General features: G+C 39.6%; 1 protein-coding gene and 8 non-coding genes across 9 annotated transcripts; 7 read left to right on the plus strand and 2 right to left on the minus strand.

Annotated features, from left to right (window-relative positions):
• Positions 1 to 171: 171 nt before the first annotated feature.
• On the minus strand, positions 172 to 5,349 carry LOC110057067 (uncharacterized). The gene is made up of 3 exons (XM_089298651.1): positions 5,060 to 5,349; positions 3,851 to 3,967; positions 172 to 1,836 (listed from the first exon to the last, which is right to left on the minus strand). The coding sequence occupies exons 1-3, from the start codon at positions 5,241 to 5,243 to the stop codon at positions 1,511 to 1,513; spliced, it is 627 nt and encodes a 208-aa protein (XP_089154777.1). The 5' UTR covers positions 5,244 to 5,349; the 3' UTR covers positions 172 to 1,510.
• Positions 5,350 to 7,105: 1,756 nt separating this feature from the next.
• On the plus strand, positions 7,106 to 7,177 carry Trnag-ucc (transfer RNA glycine (anticodon UCC)). Its single transcript has one exon. It is a non-coding gene; the product is annotated as a tRNA-Gly (tRNA).
• A 255-nt stretch (positions 7,178 to 7,432) lies between these two features.
• Trnaq-cug (transfer RNA glutamine (anticodon CUG)) lies at positions 7,433 to 7,504 on the minus strand. Its single transcript has one exon. It is a non-coding gene; the product is annotated as a tRNA-Gln (tRNA).
• A 4,729-nt stretch (positions 7,505 to 12,233) lies between these two features.
• On the plus strand, positions 12,234 to 12,305 carry Trnag-ucc (transfer RNA glycine (anticodon UCC)). The gene has a single exon. It is a non-coding gene; the product is annotated as a tRNA-Gly (tRNA).
• Positions 12,306 to 14,009: 1,704 nt separating this feature from the next.
• On the plus strand, positions 14,010 to 14,081 carry Trnag-ucc (transfer RNA glycine (anticodon UCC)). The gene has a single exon. It is a non-coding gene; the product is annotated as a tRNA-Gly (tRNA).
• A 4,867-nt stretch (positions 14,082 to 18,948) lies between these two features.
• Positions 18,949 to 19,020, plus strand: Trnag-ucc (transfer RNA glycine (anticodon UCC)). Its single transcript has one exon. It is a non-coding gene; the product is annotated as a tRNA-Gly (tRNA).
• A 618-nt stretch (positions 19,021 to 19,638) lies between these two features.
• On the plus strand, positions 19,639 to 19,710 carry Trnaq-cug (transfer RNA glutamine (anticodon CUG)). Its single transcript has one exon. It is a non-coding gene; the product is annotated as a tRNA-Gln (tRNA).
• A 1,740-nt stretch (positions 19,711 to 21,450) lies between these two features.
• On the plus strand, positions 21,451 to 21,522 carry Trnaq-cug (transfer RNA glutamine (anticodon CUG)). The gene has a single exon. It is a non-coding gene; the product is annotated as a tRNA-Gln (tRNA).
• A 778-nt stretch (positions 21,523 to 22,300) lies between these two features.
• On the plus strand, positions 22,301 to 22,372 carry Trnag-ucc (transfer RNA glycine (anticodon UCC)). Its single transcript has one exon. It is a non-coding gene; the product is annotated as a tRNA-Gly (tRNA).
• Positions 22,373 to 25,299: the final 2,927 nt, after the last annotated feature.

The following is a 25,299-nucleotide window of genomic DNA, read 5'->3' on the forward strand; positions in this document are numbered from 1 at the left end:
TGTCCAACGATTTATACTAATGCAATTGGGTAAGTGAAAAATATGACACCAGCTTTTAAGCGCAAAGAAATATTAGATAAGTCCGGCAATTAAAGGGCACGCGAAATTAACATTTTAACGCTCAAAACATGGGAATGAAAACATAAGCAAAAATATGATATTCGCACTTCAGTAATTTGCATTTATTTTGTAGATCCTGACACCGCCGGTGTACAAACTGCGGGAACGAGACAAGATTCTAAATATGAAGTTATGAAAGACGGGCTTCCTGCCAAGAATAGAGACGAAAACCATTCAGCGATGGGAGCAAAATCTGATTTGCATTTCTATAATTACGATAATAAACTTGAGCCAGGATAACAAAACGAATCTTTAAACTATTCCGGCATATATTTACCTGAATTAATAGACAGTAGTACTTTTTACCAATTTTTTTTTCTTGTATTATTAGCTAGGAAAGAGTCAATATCCGCTCCATACCACTTGACAAAAATTATTGTAGATCAGTGGCGGATGTGTTTTAGTGACTATCGTTTTGCGAGGGCAGCTGTGTTCTTAGAAACACTGCCTCGATTTATTCTGACCCTTTTAAGATCCCTTTTAAGTAAAGTTTGTAACGTAAGCCCTTTGAAAATGGTGCAATATTTTTTATTAAAATACTAATGTTCTTTGTCTTCAATGTACAAGGTGAAGAACCACATTTAATGGTCGCTTTAGCAAATTGATGATGATGCCGTCATGGTTCCATCATGAACTGACCAATCTCTTTCAAGTGGCTTTATAGGTAATCGATCGCTTATCCCTCACGTTTGTTTGACTTTAGAACCGTTTCGGTTCACCTTGCTGGATCCGTTTTCGTTTTCGCATTCACTTTTTTCAATAATATTCTAAGTAATGATGGGAAAATAAAAATGGGGAACTTTACGGCACTTGTTCGCTAAACTGTGTAAAGAAAATATAGGGTTAAGATAGATGCAGTTAGAAAGTTTGTATTTAGAGATCTTGCGTATTTCCTCTGAATTTGGTACAGTTCTGCGCATGTCACTGATGAATTCAATTCAAAAGTAAAAGATTACAATTTTTCCTCAGATTCCCACTTTCATTATTCTATATCTCGAATTACAACATATATTTATATGTGAGAAAATAAATTCATTTAGAATAAAATGTAAAATTAAATTCAAATCCCACCGAGAACTGCACTCGGATCACTCGATCCAGAGTGCTAACCATTACACCATGGGACCCATCGATGCAATAGCGTTATTTTTTAATCTAGAAACCCTTGGGAACTGGTGGTTACATGACCTTTGTACCAGAACTTAATTGTTTCTGCAACTGTAAACAGCAGATCAAATACACACAGAGTCCAAATTTGGGTTTGTTCTCAAAAGCGTGTCTTAGTACTTGAAAAATACCGGAAATTGACAACACAAAAGAGCCAGTGAAAGCTAATGCTTTTTGAGGCGAGATTGGGGCTCAAATTAAGATTCGAATTTGATTGGTTACTTCAGACACATGTATAAGAACCGTTTAAATTCACGCAGTTGGAATGTTTATCACATGTGTGAGAGCCAGCCCTGCACTCGTTTATGTCTTGGCACGAAAACCCGTCGTCATAGAAACCAACCTTACACAAGCATTTATATGAACCCACGGTGTTTATACAGTTAGCATGTTCATCGCACGTGTGTATTCCACGCTTGCATTCGTCTACATCGGAACATTGCATCCCCTGGTAACCACGGAAACATTCGCATGTGTAGGATCCTACCACGTTTATGCAGTGGGCGTTTGGTGGGCAAGAAGTATTTCCAGACGAGCATTCGTCAATGTCTAGACGGGAAAAACGATAAAAATCACAATACTTAAATATTTAAGAAATTAGATTAATTAAATATTTAACAATTAGTTAATTAAATCCTCTTCACAAACATTTCGAAAACGCCGAGAAGCGGCCGTCACTTTGTCAACAAGGGCACACTGCTACGCTACTCACTATCTATCACTGACAGAATAGATTGTGAGTTGCGTAGCCAGTCAGAGAACCGCATTCTTGATAGAACGCTAGTAAATTCTTAGTATAAATCTGCTGGCGTGCTATCACGAATGCGATAGAAATCTCGAGCTCATAATCTAATTGTTAATTACACGCGATAGAAATCTCTAGCTCATAATCTAATTGTTAAATAGAAACACGATTTTAAACTAGTCAGCTCGCGTATTTTCTTTAAATTATTTTCTAATACTTAGATAAACCCAGAGCATTTTCAGTTCTTGAAAATGCCCTTGAAATCCGTATTAAGGTACATTCTGATGTCAATAATCGGTACCAGCCAAACGCATCAAAGAACATCAAAATCACACTTTCTCATGGATCGTTTTAGCCACTGTTCACTCTTGGATGAAACAAAGAATCACGCTTGCATCAGGAACTTAACAAATTGAAGTTCAATCATTTTTCCCTATGGAAATTTACCTGGGTAATCTTTATTCAAGCCTAAGTTATAAAAATACCCAGTTATTTGCAGAACTCACATGATCGAAAACATTTAGTGTACATAGTCTTAACTTTTTACTGTTTACATTTTTAGCTCTGTTTCAGATTTTGAAAGGTGGACTAAAAACTGTTAGCCGTTCAACCGTAATAACCCGTGCTCAGTAATAACAGCCTCCAGGGTAGGGTAGGGTACATATTCCCTCATGATCTTCTTGATATTTCTACATTCCCCCTCCCTGTTGTCCATTAAAAGATTCATTCGTTCTCAAAAGCGATTCAATCGTGTTGAAAGTGTTCTCGTCAACAGTAAAAATATTCTTTGTTTCTGGCCTTAAGGCATTCTAGTATATTTCTTCTTCCCTTGAAAGCGACGAAATTTATGTTTCGGTTTCCTTGTTCCACAAGACCCCAACGGAAGCCCTTACTAATAATCACTGATTTTCTGTAAATCAATGATCGTGTGAAGCACCGCTTTTTTGTCTGGCCACAAAGAGTATTTCGTTTGCGATTTGCGACCCCATTTGTAGTAGCAGATTAATAATCATCTTTTGAAGTGTTAAACACTTGATAATTGAATCGTGTTTAACTTTGAAAATTTTCACTGCAGACTGAAAACAGATTTATCATTCACATTCACTAACAAACACTTATTTATATTCCCTTAACTGCAATTATGAGACCATGATATAGAAAGAGTAGAGTTTTTCCGCACAACAATGGAAATGACCCCATTATGACATTAGACATATAAGATTACCCGCCCTTTCGATTATACGGGCCTTTTACAGACAGCGCATAAAGAAATGTATGAACAGGCAAAATCTACTTTGGCAATTATGAATGAGGAAATAAAGAAACTGCTTAGCAAGCTTGATGAACCATAAAACCATCAGAACGTACATAGCATAACAAATATACCGCAAAAAAACAGTATTTCTATGATTTTTAGTCTGCTGCTGTTGTACCATGCGCCATAATTTCAGATCAGCTCTTTGAAAATTTTGACATGAAGTAACACGCCCTTATGATAGAACGGGCAGGTAATTTGCATGTCTAATGACATATCAATCAATCAATCAATCAATCAATCAATCAATCGATCGATCGATCAATCAATCAATCAATCAATCAATCAGTCAGTCAGTCAATCAATCGATCAATCTTTATTTATAGAGGGTAAAACACCTAAAAGTTTCACACTTTGTGGGGTCATTTACATTTGTAAGGTTGTTGTGAGAAAAACTCTTGTAGATGCAATCAATCAGCACTTGCCAACCCCGGAAAAAGCGTATCTGACAACAATTCAGTCACTTAAAGTTAACAATAGTTGAAAACTTTAATAGTTATTACCTGTACAAAGATGGCCATCTCCCTTGTAACCAGCATGACATTCACAACTATCACTCTTGTTGTTTTCTGATGCTGTGCAAGATGCGTGATCAGAGCACCCAGACTTCTTATCTGCATCTTCAAGTAATAAAAAACTAGCACGTCAGCTCAATTTCTGTCTGGATCTTCACAAGAATACATGTGTATATCTCTCCCCCATTGTAAAATTACTGCCTTCTTTTTAAAAGCGCTTTTGTTTGTTTCGGATAGCAAGCACTCCAAAGTTAAAATTAGTAACTGGAGGTGGGGAGAACCAGATTAGAAAGTAGGGCTTGACACATTATGATTATGCCAACATAATTCGAGCATAATACAGCTATTTTTGCTACTAGCAACCATTGCTTAGTAAAAATTGTTCAAAACACAGACTCAACTTTGCTTTATTTGTTAACCTTTGGGTTAAATGTTCACAGGAGCGTGTTACTGATATTTATTTATGGATATTACATTCTTTTGTGGGAGTGTTTGTCCCAATTTGTTTACTTAACAATCTGCCAATATATTATGAAAAGTACGTTTAAACCGCGGACGGGAGAGGGTCGAGTCTAGCATTATTCGGAGTATATAATTGTCCGTTTCCTTTGTTTTGGAAGGGAAGGTGTAGGGATGATGCCACAAAGCATAATGCTCGATTTTAAACTGAACATAATGAGTCAACCCCTAATAGCATCTAATGGAAAGTGAAGTCATTTTGAGCCTGTCATACTGGCCTCATAACAAGGCAATGTGTCATAATTCATCAAAACTTTCAGTTTTTAGTGTAACGAATTTACTGCATGAATGATCCCTTCCCGTGAAAATCATTCAGACGGTTTAAAACGATTCCGTCTCACACGAATAGGACACGGGAATAATTAACACAACGCCGCGATGTTCGAATCGTTTAGCCTTGTTCTAAAACATGGTTGAATGTGAATTAACATCTCGAGAGACTAGGAGAGATATTAAAATCATATCAGCAAGTTCATACACGAACAAAACTCAATCAAAGAACGCAAATTGACAAGTCCTCGTTGATTTTACACTTTCAAACCACTGCGCCTCGTTGAGGACAATTCATACATCTTCTATTATTATATCCTTGCACTATGTCACCGCTAGAAGTTATTTAGGCATTCTCTGAAGTTCCATTAAATTTACAGCATCTCATTGCCCAAAACAGAAACTTACCACAGCGATCTCCTCGAATTACAGGAGCTGCAATGCCGAGAAGCACAAGGATAGTTATGACAAGAAGTAAATCCACAATGTTTCTTGTCGTAGCGTTCCCTGCAAGAAATTTCAGCTGAAATTTGCAGTCTGACTTGAAATTTGTCTCTTGATGAATACGCAAAGTCGTTGGCGCTGGAGCCATTTTCTCCGTTTGATTGGAATGTCTGGCTTGATTATGTGTACGAAAATTTCACAGAAATGGCACTTTGCCACTGTCTTGTTTCTAGGAAATCAACTAGAATAATGCATTATTTTCGAACCGCAATACGCCTCTGTTTCAAAATGAGGCTGGGCGTTTGCGTGAACAGGAAAAAGCATTCTAGGAAAATATTTAAAATAGTAGGAATATTTTTGTGGAGCATGTTGTTTTTATGGGGAGTTTTGGATCGGAACACGTTTGGAAATTAGTTCCTTCAGTGCAGGAGTAAAACAAGTTCTCTAACATGATATGTTGTATCAACTGCTGCAGAGCGTATAAATATCAAAAGGAATCTTTGTCGTCTTGGATATCGACCACATGCGTGTGAAAATAAAGCAAAATAAAGTTACGAACCTCCAGTGATATCTATCAGTGATTCGCAGCAGCAATAAAATCCTACATGTCTCTTGAAAATGTCCATTTTTGCTAAACTCGTTCATGAAAGTGTAGTTTTGACGTGGTTTTGCTACCAGATATATCAGTCTTCTCACAGTAAAAATTACACTTGTTGATTAGGAAAAATTGTTATATAAAAAAAACAAAAGCAAAAAATAAACAACAACAAAAAAAAGCACGGGTTTCGAACTCGGGTTTGAGAATCTTACCCTTCCAGTGATTGTGAGTACCGTGCCTTCCGGGCCTAAACTTTAATGCGGTGAGGGACACTCGTTACCAGATTTGTTGCCATAAACTTGGAAAAAAAAAAAAAAGACTATTAAAGAACATCAAAATTTTGATGTTGATTCAAACGTTGAACTCGAATTCCAAACTTGAACTCAAACAAACACAGCTAGCGTTTGTACAATCATTATACATCATTATTGATTTATCAACAAGGCGTTGACGGTCCAGTTTAACCCGGTTTACCATTCTATTAGATAAAAGATTCGTACATGTGTCAGTTTGTGAACACGTAGTCAAGATTCTTTTAAGAGCCATTGCCAAAAGGAACTCGGCAATGTCCTTTTGAGCATCTTACTGGTGCATGTAGATCCAGTCATAGGCGAGTGTGGTAGCCTGGTGAGGCAGTATATTATATCAGTAGCAATATAACACGTTTCACACCAATAATGAAACACTAGACGACACAAGAATCGGCGCATGACGACAAAGCGAATTAACGCGAGACAGCAGCATAACCATGGGCTTTAGCGCGGGCTCCTTGGTAGCTCAATGGAGGACGCTTATCTATTTAAACATATCCGTCTGCAACTATAGTTTAGAGAAAAAGAACAGATCCTTTACCTCAAGATCTGTAAGAATAAGAGTTCAGATATTCATAATGATCAATGTCATGTTCCGATGAGGAAGCAGATTTCATAATTCATTCGTCTACTCAGCCCATTCTATGTTTAAATATCTTGAATGTCACTTTCGCTTTGGGGGTTAGTCCTTATTGGAAGGGTCCGGTTGCTACAAGGGAAAGCGCTTATTTCTGAGAATGGAAGCGTTTATTAGAAGCAGGGTACTTAATCAAATCATCACGTATTTCCAAATTTGTTTTCGTGGAAGCCATTTTTCCGCTTGAGTCAGGCAAATATCTAACATAACTGTAGTTATGTTTACATTAAAATGGATGGCATGCGGAACTTTAATTTTTTCCACGAAATCCCGAATCTAAACGTACTCAACTGATCTCTTGGAGCATTACATAGTACAGAGGTGTCCGTGCCATAAAGGTGTCAGTAGAGAGATGTTCAACTGTACTATGATTGATAATAAATCAGCGTGATAGTGCAGTTTCCACTGACGAAAGAACATGAATAAAAGGTTCGTGTTGTGATTGAGTCCACTGAACAACCGACGCGTCGGTGGTATAGTGGTGAGCACAGCTGCCTTCCAAGTAGTTGACCCGGGCTCGATTCCCGGCTGACGCATTCTTTTTGAGTAAAATTAAAATAATTTAAATCAGGAATCATAATTTAAAACAATTGTGTTCGATAACACCTGATCGAAAAATAACTTTATATTTTTCCTTCCTATTTAAAATTAATATTTTGTATACTCTCTAATGGCACGCGGTCGTAATTTTAATTGCTTTTTAAAAAAAGCAAAAAAAAAGCTTGCGCTTTATACAAAACGACCATGATAGCCTAAAATCAAAATAAATACATACACTAAAATGAAACGCGAGGTCCCACCGAGATTTAAACTCGGATCGCTGAATTCAGAGTCCAGAGTGTTAACCATTACACCATGAGACCGTGTATAGGACGGTCCATGAAACTAAACGATACAGGTTTACTTACACGGTGAAGGTCCGGTCAAAACAAATACACTTTTACAATAACTGTCGCAACAGTAGATAAACAACAAGTATAAAATAATAATCAAGCTGAAAAAGGCAAGAGAGTGGTTAACTTATAGCTTCATTGAAAAATATCACCCGAGCCGTGTAATTTCTTACGAACGTTTTGGTGCTAAACAAGAAATTGAGATTGCAGTCCAGCTGTCCTGTTTGTTGCACTGACTGCAGGTCGATGACTGACCGGCAATCATACTCCGGTTTTTTCTAAACTAACTCCGGGATTTCCAAATTAAACGTATCGGCATTAAGAACTCGCCGATATTTGAACTCGGATTGCTGGATTCAGTCCAGTATTGACCATTTAATATATCAATTAAGAAATAGAAAACATGTACCGTGTTTCTATCGAGTTTTAGTATAAATCCAGTAATGGTTAGCAATGTGGACTTTGAATCCAGCGATCCGAGTTTAAATCTCGGTGGGACCTGTCAGGAAGATGTTTTTATTTCATACATAAGTCAGTCGGTGCTAATGGCCATAATTCGCATCATTTTATTCAAGTAATATAATTTCTTATCACACCCTCGATCTGACTTCAACCTTGACAAACTTGAGAAAGTCATCTGCTCCTTTTATACGACTTTATATTTTTTATTACTGGTTTGATTACTGGACTTTGAATCCAGCGATCCGAGTTTAAATCTCGGTAGGACCTGTCAGGAAGATGTTCTTATTTCATACATAAGTCAGTCGGTGTTAATGGCCATAATTCCCATCATTTTATTGATCATCTTGGACTGGATATTTGTTTTGATGAATACAACTACCATGATTCCCTGCAGGCGTGTCTCATTGAGGGAATTGGCCATTGGTACGATTGCTTCATTTTTAAAAAGACTGTGAAAGAGTACGTTTCCGTTAAGTACTATAGAGATATATCCTAATTACTCTGACTAATTATTAATCACTTTGACTAATTACTGTGGCCTAAAATCAATTTATTTTCTCACACTTAATTCACAGACACTTCGAAAACGCAAAGTTGCCGCCATCTATGGGAATCAAATTATCAATTGAATTATAAAGTATTAAAAGATATCAGTGTTTTTTTTCATAGTTAAAACTCACCCAGTTATTGCGTCGTTAATGTCACTACAAATTTTTTAAGAAAAACAAAAACAAACTTTTGGTCGAAGAGTTTTGTTTTAAAATAGGTGCAAGATAAGTGCATATTCTTCACTTCAGCTCCATTAAGTGCTGGCAGTATTCGACTTCTGTAGCTCTTTGTAGGGACTTTGTAGGAGCAAACTGAAAGGACAATATTCACACTCGAACATCAGTTATTTATTCATCATCTTGGACTGGATATTTGTTTTGATGAATACAACAATTCAGTTGTGAATACCGACTGAAACAACAAATTTCTGGCGTAAAATCTTAGCAGGATCTACGTTTTTTAAAGCCAAATTCGATTGAAACAGCATGTCGGTCCCGGTTTGCGTTTTTAACACTGAGAAATGAGCTACTTTTAATTCAGATCAAAGAATACTCACTTGACGTAATTTCCTATTTTTTAAACAAATGTGCAGGGTTCCATGGTGTACTGGTTAGCACTCTCGACTCTGAATCCAGCGACCGGGTTCAAATCTCGGTGGGACCTTGTTGCATGGGACAGTTTTTTTCTTTTCGATATATTATAGTTTCATTTAGAAGTCCTAGAAATTAAAGGAGGGATATTCAGAAGAAAATAGTAGAAAGAAAAAGGAGTTTGACATGACAAGAAGTTAAACTGAATAATAACCTGCTGGCAGATTTTAAAATTTCATATAATCTGACATTCATTGAATCGAATCTTTTTCCTCTTGCCTTTATTGTCCATTAGCACTTCATATATGGTCTCGACAATTAGTTTCAACGCTCTAAAACAATTATTTAATAAACATCCATGTTCCTCAAGTCATTTGTTGCCTCCAAGGCTTTAATTAATTGAAGGGGTGAGTGCAAAACCATGCTAAGTGATGATTTGGGTGAAAAAAAAAAAAAAGTTTCGCGAAAGCGCTTAAATTTTTGTATGTGGTCTTCAATGTAATAGAAAACGCGGCCCTGTATTTTTGTCGCTGGTTTTTGCTTCGTTTTCGAGTTATAACGTATGCAAAAATACTTGGCTTTTCCTGGCCATGTCTTTAGGAGTTTATTTGTTGAATAGCAAACAGGCAGACTGTTTATAGTGTACGAGGTCAAAATCAAATCTCACAGCATATATAGAGCGGAAATCTGGGAACAGATTGTTTACATTGGTTACTGTGAGGTGAACAAAACACGTGAATCGATCAAGCGTCAAATGAAATACATCGAACAAAAAAGGGATGTGCCGCATTAGAGCTCTGTCAACTAATATCCAAGAAAAATACCCTCTGGTGAGTCGTGGCCCAATTGCCAAGTGTTGCTAGCGTCAAAGTTTGGAAAGCGAGAACTGGTTTTAGACTTATAAAATTTGTCTTGTATTGACCGCCATGTTTTCCCGCGCACGAGGTGTAAAGACCCTTCCCGTCATGCATTGCGATCACGTTCTGCAGACGTTTCTCGAACTGGTAACTAGACTGTTTAAACATAATAATGGCCAACAAGTAGCGATTGATTGTAACATAGATCTGTGATCCAGGTTGCGTTGATTTTATTTCAAATCAGCATGATTTGTAGTGTTTTGAGCTTCTGGGATCAGGGGACATGCAGATGTATGGAGACCCGTATGTTGCGCAGAAGGGTTAATCTGCTAATCTGTCAGCCCTATTTATAGAGCGTTTTCAGGTGAAATCAACATCACTGAGCTTATACGTTGCATGAAATTACCATTTTGCTGTTTTTTTAAGTGAAACTAACATCCTTGCCGTCAAGCGTCAATGTGAAATCAACATTTTAACCTATTTAGACCTGAAATCAACATCATTGAGCTTATGCGCTGCTTGAAATCGACATTTTGTTGGTTTCTAGGTGAAACCACCATCCTTGCCGTCACGTGTTAACGTGAAATCAACATTTTAACCTATTTAGACCTGAAATCAACATCATTGAGCTTATGCGCTGCGTTAAATCAACATTTTGTTGGTTTCTAGGTGAAACCAACATCCTTGCCGTCACGCGTTATCGGGAAATCAACATTTTAACCTATTTAGACCTGAAATCAACATCATTGAGCTTATGCGCTGCATGAAATTGACATTTTGCTGGTTTCTAAGTGAAACCAACATCCTTGCTGTCATGCGTTAACGCGAAATCAACATTTTAACCTATTTAGACCTGAAATCAACATCATTGAGCTTATGCGCTGTGTGAAATCGACATTTTGTTGGTTTCTAGGTGAAACCAACATCCTTGCCGTCACATGTTAACGTGAAACCAACATTTAAACATTTTTTGACCTAAAATCAACCTTTTTGAGCTTATAAGTTGCGTGAAATCGACATTTTGCTGCTTTCTAAGTGAAATCAAAGTTCTTGCGGTCGCGGCGGGCCGATCCTTTGTTATGATAAACCGAGGCGAGACTTCGACTTATGACAAAGGCTTGGCTTTGCTATTATAACAAAGCATCGGCTCTGTTTATCATAACAAAGGCCCGACTTTGTTTACTTGAAGGCCTCGGCGGGAAAACGGCGTTAGGTATTTTAATCAAAAGTGAACTTTGTAGAAAACGCTCCAAATTTCGCATGCAGTTTTGTTTGGGTATGTTTAGCAATGTCCGGTAGTTTTTCTGCTAAGCTTCGCTTCGTTTTCGAGATATTGCGTATGCAAAGAAACCACTCGGTTTTCCTAGTGGCGTCTTCATAAACGCAGCAAAAACCAGCGGGAAAAATACAGGACCACGTTTTTCTATTACATTGAAGACCACATGCAAAAATTCAAACCTTTTCGTGAGAATTTTTTTTTTCACTCAAATCGTCACTTAGCATGGTTTTGCACTCACCCCTTCAATTATGTATTTACCTGCCACTTTGAAGAGCTAGTTATGCCGTTATTGCTATTTCTTATTACTTTTTGTTCTTTTTTAAGCAATCACCTATGTTCATGAGTTCCGTAAGTTTTAAAAAAAGGTGTTTTGTTTTTACACTTCTTGTTTTTGCATTTTCAATGTAAACAGGGTCCCATGGATCCTTATAGCAATCTGGACTCTGAATCCTGCATTCCGAGTTCATATCTTCGTTGGATCTTCCTGTGTTTGTTTCTATTTTAGCCCAACAGTCTCAACAATTTCTCTTGCAGGAACCAAGAGAGAACTAAAGAGAACATTTTTTCAACCGAAAAAAACCATGTATCAGATGTAAGCACCGAGTATAATAAGTTAATCACCGAATATAATAACATAAGTACTAAATATAATGACATAAACACCCAATATAATAAAAAAAGTATCATAAGACAGTTCTGGCGTTCCATAGATGTCCATCTTTAAGACGACTTCAATTCACTGAAGTCAGTGCTTGCTGAAATTTACAATACACGCATTGTTCTTAAGATTAGAGCTACGTTAGTGCAACTTTTTACCGCTTAAGCGAAGATTGAAAACCGTGAGAAAGAGAGTGGATACCAAGTATCATTGCACCCTTTACCTTTACTTTTGATGATTAAAATATTAAAGTTATGTACTAATAAAAAATATTTACCTGCCTCCCTCATAGTTTGCTAACATCGCGTCGGTGGTATAGTGGTTAGCATAGCTGCCTTCCAAGCAGTTGACCCGGGTTCGATTCCCGGCCGACGCAGTCTTTTTGATGGGAATTAAATTATCAATTGAATTATAAAGTATTAAAAGATATCAGTGTTTGTTCCATAGTTAAAACTCACCCAGTTATTGCGTCGTTAATGTCACTACAAATATTTTAAGAAAAACAAAAACAAAAAACTGAAACTATAACATATCAAAAAGATCAACCATTATCTCATCTAACCAGGTCCCACCGACATTTGAACTCGGATCGCGGGATTCAGAGTCCAGAGTGCTAACCATTACACCATGAGACTCTGCCCAGATTATGTGATTAAGTTTGTTAGCATGTTGGAATTTACGTCAAGCAAAGGCAAATCGGGACCGGCAGCTATTTCTAACTAAGTGTAAAAAAGGTATGTAAAAATATCCGGAAACTTGTTTGTTTTCTATTAAATCACGCATCACGAAGAATTTTTTCACCAAACACGAGTAACGTAAAAAGGAGTAAGTACATCGCCAATTTTACTTTCTCGACCCTAAAAGCGTCGTGAAAAGAAGAACTCTGTCGATTCAACCACAAAAATGCATCGGCAAATATGTGACCTCTCACGCGAAAACGTTCCTTATGGTATCCGTTCGAAGGGCTGAACGCACGTCAAATGAACGGATAATTTGAATAACGATAGATATCTTAAGACTACTTGGCTCTACATGAGTTGATAACCACTGAATATAAAGAGTAACGACTCTAGAAACGATTTAATGAAATGTAAATTGAGAAGGTAAATGTGAGGGATTCATGAGATGTGGGCTGTGTAGGTATATGTTAGGAATTACTACGATGAAAGCTGTGCAGGTATATGTGAGGGATTCATGAGATGTAGGCTGTGTAGGTATATGTGGGGGATTGATACGATGAACGTTGACTACTAAAAAGGTAGCTTCTTTTTAGTAACACAACGAAAGGAAAGTGCTGACACCTCAACATCACTTTAAGACGGCGATGCAAGCAGTTAACTTTAAATAATTTGACAGAAAATATTTTCATTTTTTTAACGCTTATTTATAAACTACAAATTCATGGCGAACACCGCAGCAGACCTCAGAAACTCAGCAGTTTTCTGCAAACTAAATTCTATTGAAATAGCATGCCGGTCCCGATTTGCCTTTGCTTGACGTAAATTCCTATATTTAAACAAATTTAATCTCACAAACTGTGCAGGATCCTATGGTTTAATGGTTAGCACTCTGGACTCTGAATACAGCGATCCGAGTTCAAATCTCGGTGGGACCTAGTACACGAGAAAATTTTTTACTTTTCGATATATTATAGTTTCAGATTTTTTAGTTTTCCTTAAAATAATTGTAGTGGCATTAACGACGTGATAACTGGGTGAGTTCTAAGTATGAAACAAACACTGATCTCTTTTAATAGGTATAATTAAATTGATATTTTAATTCCCGTAGGATCCTCCTGTTGTTCGCATAACAGTTGAGGCAAATGAAATATATTTTGTTAACTGTTGTTACAAGTCTTGTTTGATTTTCATTTTTCTTGGCTCTAGCATCTTATCACGCTTCTTCGAGAGGTCGTAACGAAAGAAACTAGGACAACTAGGGGGTCGTTGGTCGGATCAGGGAGGTAGTCTGATTCAATGGGGATTTCAGATAAGAGCTGATGTACCATGTGAACATTTGCTCTTTCCAGATTTGAATGAGAATCAATATATATTTTTTTTCAGTTCGTTCCTACATGAAAGCGTCGGTGGTATAGTGGTGAGCATAGCTGCCTTCCAAGCAGTTGACCCGGGTTCGATTCCCGGTCGACGCAATTAATTTTTTGTGTCTAGGCATGAAAAAATAGAAAGAACTGACTTCTGTAAGCCGCTGAAAACAACTGTGAAAACAACATCATCATCATGATCATCATAATTTCTCTTCGCGCCAGTAGGCGCATAAGGCCGTCACGCTTTCCGACCAACACTCCCTGTTCCGTGCCATCGCTTTGGCTACTTCCCAGCTCTTCCACCCCGCCTTGTTTCTTTCCTTCTCCACCGTCCTTCTCCAAGTTGTCTTTGGCCTCCCTCTCGCTCTTCGACCTTCTGGTGTCCATCCTAATACTGTGAAACAGTCGTTCGCACCCTCTCTCCTGAGTATGTGTCCCAACCAGTTCCACCTTCTTCGTCGTACCTCGCAGCTTATGTCGTTGACCTCTGCCATTTCAACCACTCTCTTGTTTGTAATTCTTTGCTGCCATCTAATTCTCAGTATCCGTCTCAGGCACTGGCATGGGAAACTGTTCAGTTTTCGTTCATCAGCTTTAATGATCTTCCATGTTTCACAGCCATATAGCAGGACCGGTCGAACTAAAGTCTTGAATAGGCGTATCTTGGTTCTCCTTCCTATTCCTCTGGTTGCCCATACCTTCCCTAGTCTCTGAAATGCTCCACGTGCCTTCTGCAGTCGGTTCGTAATATCTCTACTGCCTCCTCCTTCTTTGTTTACTGTAGCACCTAAGTATACAAATTCCTCAACGTCTTCTACTTCCTCACCATTAACCACGACGTCCTCTGAACTATGAGCAAACTCAGTCCTCAGTGTTTTACACTTTCTTGCATTAAGTTTGAGGCCTACTCTGGCTGCTTCTTCTGCTAGTCTCCCAGTCTTTTCCTGCAGGTCGCTAATCTTGGATGACAGTAGTGCAATATCGTCCGCAAAGTCAAGATCCTCCAGCACCGTTGTGAAATTCCACCGTATTCCTCTTCTCTTGTCTGCTGTTGCCTCCCTCATGGTCCAATCTAAGGCCAGTAAGAATAAGAATCCTGACATCACACACCCCTGCTTTACTCCAGACTTGATCTTAAACCATTCCGATGTCTCACTTCCATCAACAACTGTACACTCGAAGCCCTGGTATATGCCTGCGATCACTCTCACCATCTCATGCGGTATCCCATACCTTTTCATGATGTTTCATAGGCTTTCTCTGTGTACCGAATCAAAGGCCTTTTCAAAATCCACGAAGTGCACATACAGACCCGCCCTCCACTCATTTGCCTGCTCCAAGATGCTTCTTAGTATAAAGATCTGTTCAGTTGTACTTCTCTTTGATCTAAGCCCAGCCTGTTCCTTTCGAAGCTTCTTGTCTACACCTCTCTTGATCCTCTCTAGCAGCATCCTACAGAATATCTTACTAATTACGGGTAGTAAAGTCACTCCTCTCCAGTTGTTACAATCCCGCAAATCACGTTTCTTAAATATCTTGACAATCAGTCCCTTCTTCCACATTTCCGGCCACCTCCCAGTCTCCCAAGGACGGTTATAGCATCTAGTCAACCTCTGTGCAGTGTCTTCCATGTGCGCTCTCAGTAGCTCTGGGCTCACTTCATCTACTCCAGGCGCTTTCCCTGGCTTTGTCCCCTTTAGTGCGTCCTCAACCTCTTGTAATCGCCATCTTCCTAAATCTATTTCCCCGATCTCTTTCGGTTCATCTATCTCATCCTCTTCCACAGGATTCACTGGGTCATCTCTGTTTAATATTTCACTAAAGCGCTCTACCCATCTCGGCAGCCTCTCTTGCATTTCTGTCTTAAGCACTCCCTGTTTGTCTTTCACGTCTACTTCTTGTCTCCTCCGTTCACCGGCTATTGTCTTGGTTATGCGGTATAGTTCCTTATTTCTACCATTCTCAGCGGCCTTTTCTGCTGCTGCAGCCCTCTTCTCTATCCAATTCCTCTTATCCTCCCTAGCGTTCCTTTTCACTTCCTTGTTCTTCGCATCATATTCCTCTCTCCTTCTCTGTTTTAGTCGTTCCGATCTAGCACCCTCCATTTTCAATTTTGCCTCTTTCCTCTCCTTGATCTTTTCCCACGTTTTGTCACCTATCCACCGTTTGCTCTGCTTTTTAGACCTCCCGATAACTTTCTTTGCAGCCTCCCTATACGTTGCAAAAATCAGATCGCGCTCTTCCTCCGGATTCTCTATATCTCCTAGGACTTCGAACCTGTTCCTCACCTCAATGTTATATCTCCTCCTAATCTCTTCACTTTGCAGCTTGCATACGTCAAACCTTTCCCTTGCTATCTTTTTTCCCTCAATCCTTGCCAACTTCAATCTTATTCTGGTTCTCACAAGGTAATGGTCACTGTATACGTCCGCTCCTCTCATAACTCTGGTGTCAAGGATTGATGTTCTCATGCGTCCATTTATTAGGACATGGTCAATCTGGTTTAGCGTCCTCCCATCTGGTGACCTCCAGGTCAACTTATGGATCTCTTTGTGTGGGAATAACGTTCCAGTGATGACTAATCCGTTTGCACTACCAAAGTCGCATAACCTCTCCCCATTGTCATTCATGACTCCAATGCCAAACTTCCCCATAACCTCCTCCCTGTTAGTGTTGTTGTTTCCCACTTTGGCATTCATATCGCCCATCACCACAATCATATCATGTCTGTTGCAGCTTGAAACAGTGTCTTGCAGCTGATTGTAAAATTCGTCTTTTTCCTCGTCCACCGTATCATTTGTTGGTGCATATGCTTGTATCACTGTCAGCTTTTTGTATTTCGAGTAGAATCGTGCTGTGATGATTCTTTTGTTGAAAACAACATAGAACAGCAAATCTGTGTGTTTTGCAATTGGGTGTATTTATCGTTTTGTTTTCCAGTTTCCGATGTAAGGACAGGATTTTTTTCATCAGATGGAGTGCAACGAATGATTAAACTTAATTTATTATTTTAATATTTGCTATTAATCAATTCTATTATCATCTTAAATTAAAGATAAAAGGATAGATTTGTAAAGCTACTGTAGCTTAGCAGTTGATTCACTCAGAAAACAAAACTGCTACTGATTCCTCATAGTTACGTTGTCTACAATTATTCTTATCTATCGAATATCTTGGACATTGCACAGCTGAGCTCGTCACAGATGACCTCTCTGCTTACAGATTCTCAGTTGCTTTTTGATACCAGTAGTTATATACCTCTTACTAACCGAGTTTGAGGGCCGTACTGTAAGTTACGGACCGAGTTTTTTCCCCATCGACTGATGGCCCAAGCGCGAAGCGCGCGGGCCATAAATCGAAGGGGAAAAAGACGGTGATCCGTAACTTGCAGTAGGACCGAGAAAAGGAGGTTAGTAAGATATTTATTATATCTCTATTGGGTGTCTGACTGGTTCGAGAACGATTTCTATTCACAAACAACGGTTTCAAATTTCTGACGCACCTCGAAAGCTAAGCGAGTCAATTTGAAATCGTTAGTAGGTTTTAATACACAATTTAAATAGTAAAAGAAAGTTTTAAACTTTTACCTCCTAAAAATGTTAAGAACACTTGGCGATAAATCATTTAGGCAACAAAAACAGCTTTAAATTTTAGCGGGCTGAACAGTGGAATTTAATGCCGGGTGTAACCCTGCGATGGACTAGCATCCCATCCAGGGGGGAGTAGAAATTCTCCTAGTCGCTTCATGCTACAGAAACCGGGATAAGCTCCGGCCTGATCGGACACTTCGCTCGCGTGCAGAGTTTACCTTTTACCTAGTACAAATCTACTAGTCGTTGACAGACATTTCAAAAACGCAAAAAAGTTGCCGCCATCGTGTTAACAACAGCAAACTGCTGGGCTACTCACCATCTACTACCAACTACACAGATCATCATCTCGTGTTACAACAGAACAGATAGTGGATAACGTAGCCAATTACAGAACGGTATTCGCGTTAGAACGCTAGTGGATTTATATACTGATAAGTAATATGTGAAACCGCTATGAGAAGCGATGCAAAAAAATACGTTTAACTGAAATAACTCCAATCATCTAGCCGTGCACATACTGTTCCAAGAGAGGAATAGTGACTAACGCTGATAAAGGAATGTGAACGAAATGACCTAGCTTACCTGATTATAAGTACCATAAATAAGTCCCATGCTAGTGTCCATGTGAATGAAACTTTGTGATGAGGAACACGTGTTAAACTGCTTACTGAAAGAAACCAGAGAGTTATTTAAAAAAAGTCCAGATTGCCTCTAAAAGTGAAAAGCTATGCTCACCACTATACCACCGACGCTACACGAGAAATGTACATTTGGACCTGAATGTCATTTTTCGCGTCACAGAAATCCTGGGGGCTACTCCCTAATATGGGCTGTTTATGTATGCTTGACCCCAAAGGGTATGGTTTTTCACCATTTTTAGACTTATTAAACAGTGCAAGGGTTTCGAGAAACGGTCCGCACAGCCTCACCCAGTTTTTCTGGGAGTATCCCCCTCCCGGGGACAGCAATGACGGTTGGAAGCGTCGCTCTACAGCTGTATGACAAAGTGCGATCACCAATTCAGATGCTCCTGTATTCGCAAATAAACACGAAAAAAAAAAAAAAAAAATACCGTGCAAGTCCGTTAATGCGACCTGCGTTGCGCCTTAAAGATGTAGTGGCATTAACGGTCGCGATAACTGAGTGAGTTCCAACTATGAAACAAACACTGATCTCTTTTAATAGGTATAATTTAATGTCATTTACCTCATAAGTAAATTCATAAAGAAACAAACAAGGTGGTCGTTGGTCGGATTAGATAAACTTATAAAATGGAGTTTTCAGATAAGAGCTTTTTCTCCATGTGAGCATTTGGTCTGACAATGCAGGTTTCATTATAAATAAATCAGTTTCTTTTTAGATTACAATTCTTCATCAAAGCGTCGGTGGTATAGTGGTGAGCATAGCTGCCTTCCAAGCAGCTGACCCGGGTTCGATTCCCGGTCGACGCAATTAGTTTTAGAGTTTCTGGTAAAGCAGATTAAAAATGCAACTGTGAAAAGACAATATAAAAGCATGCAAGGTTGGGTTGTTAGCATGTATCATCAGAAGCACATTGAATGTTTTGTTTTCCAGTTTCCGATATAAGGAGGAATTATTTTCATCAGATGCGCTACAAAAATGAATAAAATTCACTGTTTTAATAATTGCTCTTAATTAGTTCTATCATTATATTAAAATGAACGATTGATTTGTAACGCTACTGCAACTGGGCAGATGATCCACTGAAAAAGACTGCTACGGATTCGCCATAGTTACGTTGTCTTCAATTATTATGATCTACCGAACTGTCTTGGACATTACAAAGCTGAGCTCGTCACAGAAGTAGATGACCTCTTTGTTTACAATTTTTTGCTTTTTGATACCATTAGTTATTATTATGTAGCATTATTTTTTTTGTCACAGCTTTTGAGCGTTTTCCTTTTTTTTTTAAGGATTACCTTTACAGTGTTTGAGTATCGTATGTTTGGAAATGGAGTATTTACAACACACTTTTATGTTTATGAACAAGGAAACACTGCTTTTACTTCGTTTATAATTTCTATTTTTTCCGTCTTTTCTATGTACACGGTCCCGTGGTGTAATGGTTAGCACTCTGGACTCTGAATCCAGCGATCCGAGTTCAAATCTCGGTGGGACCTGTCAGGATTTCTTTTTGTTTTATAATTATCGCGGATTAAACATCGTTTCCGTCATCTGATTTTGATTTGTCTCTTAGTGAGTGAGTTCTTTGTCGAATGTCTTTCAGAATAACTCTGTTCTTCTCTAATATATGATATATGAAACCAGTATGAGAAGCGATGCAAAAAAAAAAAAAAGTAAGCTAAAGAGAGGGTGAAGAAGAGAGGAAATCCAAGAGAGGAATAGAAGCTAGCACTGATGAAGGAATGTGAACGAAATGGCCTGGCTTCTTTACCTGGCTAGATAGATAGATAGATAGATGGCTGGCTGGCTGGCTGGCTGGCTGGCTGGCTGGATGGATGGATGGATGGATCCGACCAACGACCCCCTAGTTGTCCTAGATCCTTTGGTTATGAATTTTCTATTCTCTCCCCCCTTCTTCCCCGAGTAACACGACCTCTCTAAGAAGTCTGATAAGATACACGACACAAGAAAAATGAAAATCAAACAAGATAGTCTGGGAGCAAATGTCGTGAAATTAAGTCCCGTGGGAATTTCGTGCTGAAAGCAAGCCACCAGTCTAAAAGTGTTCATTAGGGTCTAGTAAACATGAAAAGTTTTGGTGGTAACTCTGCAACTTGCTAGGACGGGTTTTAAGGAGGGCTGAAAATCGGACGTATATGAGTCAACATTAAAACGAGGCTGGTACATTAAACTGTTTATAACCTCATCAATTACCATCGGTTAACCACCAAACTTGGCAGATATTCTCAAGTTGATTATTGAGTGACAACTGCTGACTATGGCCGACGCAACTTTTTTGAGTAAATATAAATTAATTTAAATCATAAGAAATCTCTTCCGGTTTTGGTTGAACTGAAAGTAGTTGTGTTCGATAACACCTCATAGAAAAAGAAATTTTTTCCTTGCTATTTAGGATTAACATTTTGTACACTCTCTTATGCTACGGTCATATTTAAAAAGCAGAAAATTTCGCGCTTTATACAACACGACCATGATGGCCTAAAATTAAAGTAAATATATACTCTGAAAATGAAACGTCAGGTCCCACCGAGATTTGAACTCCGATCGGTGGATTCAGAGTCCAGAGGGCTAACCATTACAGCATGGGACCGTGTATAAGACGATTCATGAAACTAAATACAGGTTTACTTATACGGTGAAGGTCCGGTCAAAACAAATACACTTTTACAGTAACTGTTCGCAACGCCAGACAAACAACAAGTATTTATGGGTTATTGACCAAGCTTGTTCGGTCAAGATGGCTGGATATTGGCCAAGATCTTTTTTTGCGTGTTTATGGACCGAGACGGAGTCGAGGTCCTTAAACATGCAAAAAAACAACGACGCCAATATCCAGCCATCTTGAGCGAACAAGCTTGGTCAGTAAAGGATTTATTACGTGGCTTTGAGGGAAATTTTTCTTGCGGGACAGGGCGGGTAGTCCCGAGCGGGCAAGATAGCTCCATCTTGCCCGCTCGGGTAGCCAATCAAAGCGCAGGATTTGATTCATCTTGCCTGCTCACGGAGCTAGCCATGTAATAAAAAATACTAATCAAGCTTAAAAAGACAAGGGAGTGGTTAAAAACAAAACCAAATTCAATTGAAAGAGCATGCCGGTCCCGGTTTGCGTTTTTAACACTGAGACTGAAATGAAGCTTCTTTTAATTCAGATCAAAGAATACTCACTTGACGTAATCTCCGATTTTTTAAACAAATTTAATTCTCAATCTGTACAGGGTCCCATGGTGTAATGGTTAGCACTCTGGACTCTGAATCCAGCGATCCGAGTTCAAATCTCGGTGGGACCTGGTTACGTAGGACATTTTTTTCTTTTCGATATATTATAGTTTCATTTAGAAGTCCTAGAAATAGGCCATATTCGTATTCTCGGTATTGGACTGGAACTAGCTTGCAATGGAGGTTCATGCGGGGGAATATCACTAAAAAGCGATTTATTTCATTTGTATTTGAAAAGGCTCCCCACATTAGCCTCAGTTGCAAGCTAGTTCCAGTCCAATACCGAGAATACGAATATGGCCTATTTAAGGAGGGATTTTCAGAAGAAAGTAGTAGAAAGAAAAAGGAGTTTGACATGATTCATGTGTTCCCTAAGTTTAAAACAAAGGTGTTTTGTTTCTACACTTCCTGTTTTTGCATTTATAATGTGAACAGGTTCCCATGGATCCTTTTTGAAATCTGGACTCTGAATCCTGCATTCCGGGTTCATATCTTGGTTGGACCTTCTAATGCTTTTTATATTTTAGCGCAACATTCTCAACAATTTTTCTTGCAGGAACCAAGAGAGAACTAAAGATACCAGTTTTTAACAGAAAAAAAACCATGTATCAGATTTCCATCTTAAAAACGACTTCTATTCAATGAAATCAGTGCATGCTGAAATTTATAATACATGCATGTTCTCCACGGATGTTCTTAAGACTAGAGTTACGTTAGTACAACTTTTTACCGCAAAAGCGAAGATTGAAAACCCTGGGAACGAGACTGACTTTTGATGATAAAAATATAAAATTTATGTACTAATGAAAAAACAATATTTACTTGCTTCCCTCATTGTTTGCTAACATCGCGTCGGTGGTATAGTGGTGAGCATAGCTGCCTTCCAAGCATTTGACCCAGGTTCGATTCCCGGCCGACGCAGTTTTTTTTTCTTTTGTCTGATTGAGGGAAGAACTGGGAAAACTAAATCCTGAGATGTTGGGTTTTTTATGTTATGCAATTTTTATCTTTTTGCAATGGCGAAACCTCAGGAAACCTCAGAAGTTCTCATAAAACTAAATTTTATTGAAATAACATGGCGATCCCGTTTTGCACTATCATCATCATCATTTATCCGTTCTCCAAGTGGAGAATTGGGCCGTAAGCTCCCTGCCTCCAGGCTGTTCTGTCCTCCGCAGCCGATGCTGCTGCTGCCCATGTTCTTAAACCTTCCTTTTCCAGCTCCCTTTCTACAGTCCTTCTCCAAGTCTCGCGCGGTCGACCCCGTTTCCGTTTGCCTTCAGGTACCCATGTGAGAGCAATTCGTGGATGTGAGTGGTGATCCATTCTGAGGACGTGACCCAGCCACGTCCATCTCCTCCTTGCCACTTGCTTGCTTATTGTCTCCATTCCTGCTCTTGCTCTAATCTCCTCGTTTGTTATCCGCATTGGCCAGTAGATCTTTAATATCCGACGAAGGCTCTTGTGTAAGAACGCATCCAGTTTTTTCTCATCTGTTTTGGTCATTCGCCAGCATTCACAACCATACAGCAACACCGAGATGACATTAGCTTTGAAGATTTTGGTCTTAGTCTTGTAGGTAAATTGACTGTTCTTCCAGATCTTATCTAACTTACTATATGCAGCCCTTGCTTTCCCTAGCCTTGCTTTGATGTCTTCTTCTGTGCCACCTGACTTGCTGATGTGTGCACCCAAGGACACAAAACTCTCTACATCTTCAATATCGTGTTCGTCAACCTGAACATTCTCATTGCTGGTCGTGTTCAGTCTAAGGAGTTTTGTCTTTTGTCTTTTGCAGCAACAGACATCAGAGTAATCCCCCGCCAGTTTCCACACTTGGTGAGATCCCCCTTTTTGGCAATCTTGACAATGAGACCCTTCCTCCAATCTGCGGGGACAATCTCACTGACCCATATCTCACGGAAAAGGTCGTGAAGTACGTCGACTGTCGTTGTAATGTCAGCCTTGAGCAGTTCAACTGTCACGCAGTCTATGCCAGATGCTTTGCCTGCTTTCATGCTAGTGATGGCGCTCCTGATCTCGGCTTTAGTTATGGGGCCTGATGGTATCTCTTCTATAACTTCCATGTCGCTAATCACTTCGGCCTCACGTTCTGGGTTGGGCCTATTCAGTATTTCAGCAAAGTGCTCTTTCCATCTTTGTTGCACCTCCTCTTCTTTTGTCAACAAATTGCCTTCCTTGTTCCTTACCATGTCAATTTTCTTTGGTGGCTCGCAGCACAGCCTTCTTGTAGCATCGTACACATCTTTCATCTGCCCACACTTAGCAGCATCCTCTGCCTCTTGTGCTATATTGTTAGCCCACTCTCTCTTATCCTTTCTCAAACTTTTCTTCACTTCTAGATCTTTATTCCTGTATTCCCGCTGCAGCCTTGCCCTAAGACGTTCCGACCTTGTGCCAGTCAACTTTTGCTTTAGCTGTTTCCTTTCTTCAATTCCCTTCCAGCTTTCTGGGCTGATCCAGCTCTTGTTCTTCCTTGTTCTGTAGCCTAGCACATCCTTGGCCGTCTCACAGTAAGTGTCTTTGATCTTTTTCCACTTTTTCTCTACTTCGTTCTCACGTGCTACTTCGCCCTCCTCTTCCTGTCCAGTATTTATGTCACAATCATCTTCTAGCAGTAAACAGGTGAACCTGTTCTTTAGTTCCAACCGAAATTGCTTCCTAATTTCGGGAACATTCAGCTTACCGGTCTCGTATCTTCTGACTTGTACTGCTCTCCTGCCTGTTCTGTTTAGCTTAAGCAGTGTCTTAGCAATCACAAGGTTGTGGTCACTTGCACAGTCTGCACCCCTATACGCCCTTACATCCTGTACTGATCTTTTAAAATTGGATCTAACGGCCACGTGATCGATCTGGTTGTGATATTGGCCATTTGGTGAAGTCCACGTGTATCTGTGTATTCCTTTGTGTGGGAACATAGTCGAAGCAATAGCTAGATTGTTCAGTGCACAGAAAGACACAAAACGCTCCCCGTTGTCGCTCCTCTCCCCTGTCATACCAAACTTTCCTACAATGCCTTCCTCTCCAAGTTGTTGCTCACCCACTTTTGCATTCCAGTCGCCTATGACCAAGAGCATGTCGTGCCTCGGCACTTCATCCACGGTCTTTTGTAACTGTTCATAGAAGTCGTCCTTCACCTCATCATCTGCCTCGTTGGTTGGGGCATAGACCTGGATGACTGTTGTCTTGATGAAGCGTGAGAAGAAGCGAACTTCTACGATGCGGTCACTTATCGGTCTCCAGCTGTCTAAGCATTGGGCGACTTTCTTTGACATGATTATTGCGACCCCACTCTGATGTACATCGTCGTCCCTGCCTGAGTATATGATGGTTTCGCCTGTTCGTGCTTTCAAACGTCCAAATCCCGACCACCTGCATTCACTTATCCCTAATATACCAATGCCATAACGAGTCATCTCAGCTGTGATCTGGGCTGTTTTTCCTACCGAGAACATAGTTCTCACATTCCAACATCCCACCTTTACTTTAGTTTTGGGGTTTGTCAACGAGCTGTTCGGAGAATGGGCCCCCTTTCGGCTTTCACCCATAGTCGTCATACTTCCGTCGACCCAGCTAATAAAGGCATCGTCTGGGGTCCGGCATGTCGTTGTACTACACCCATTGTAGCCTGTATACATTGAGATTCCAGTTTCCATAATCACAATATTTTTATGGGGTGAGGTGATTGGCCTCACGCCCAACCCCCAACCTGGAGGGCCAGGGTTTTTCTGTTGGGGTTTTCCTTCCCTTAGTCACAGATTCCGGTTATTTGAAGGCGCCGAACACTCGCCTTTTGCCACTGTCGCTCAGCTGCTAGCTACTGCTAG

The sequence above is a fragment of the Orbicella faveolata genome, unplaced genomic scaffold, assembly GCF_042242905.1.
Source record: "Orbicella faveolata isolate gen_17 unplaced genomic scaffold, um_ofav_v1 contig_1, whole genome shotgun sequence".
Lineage (NCBI taxonomy): Eukaryota > Metazoa > Cnidaria > Anthozoa > Scleractinia > Merulinidae > Orbicella > Orbicella faveolata.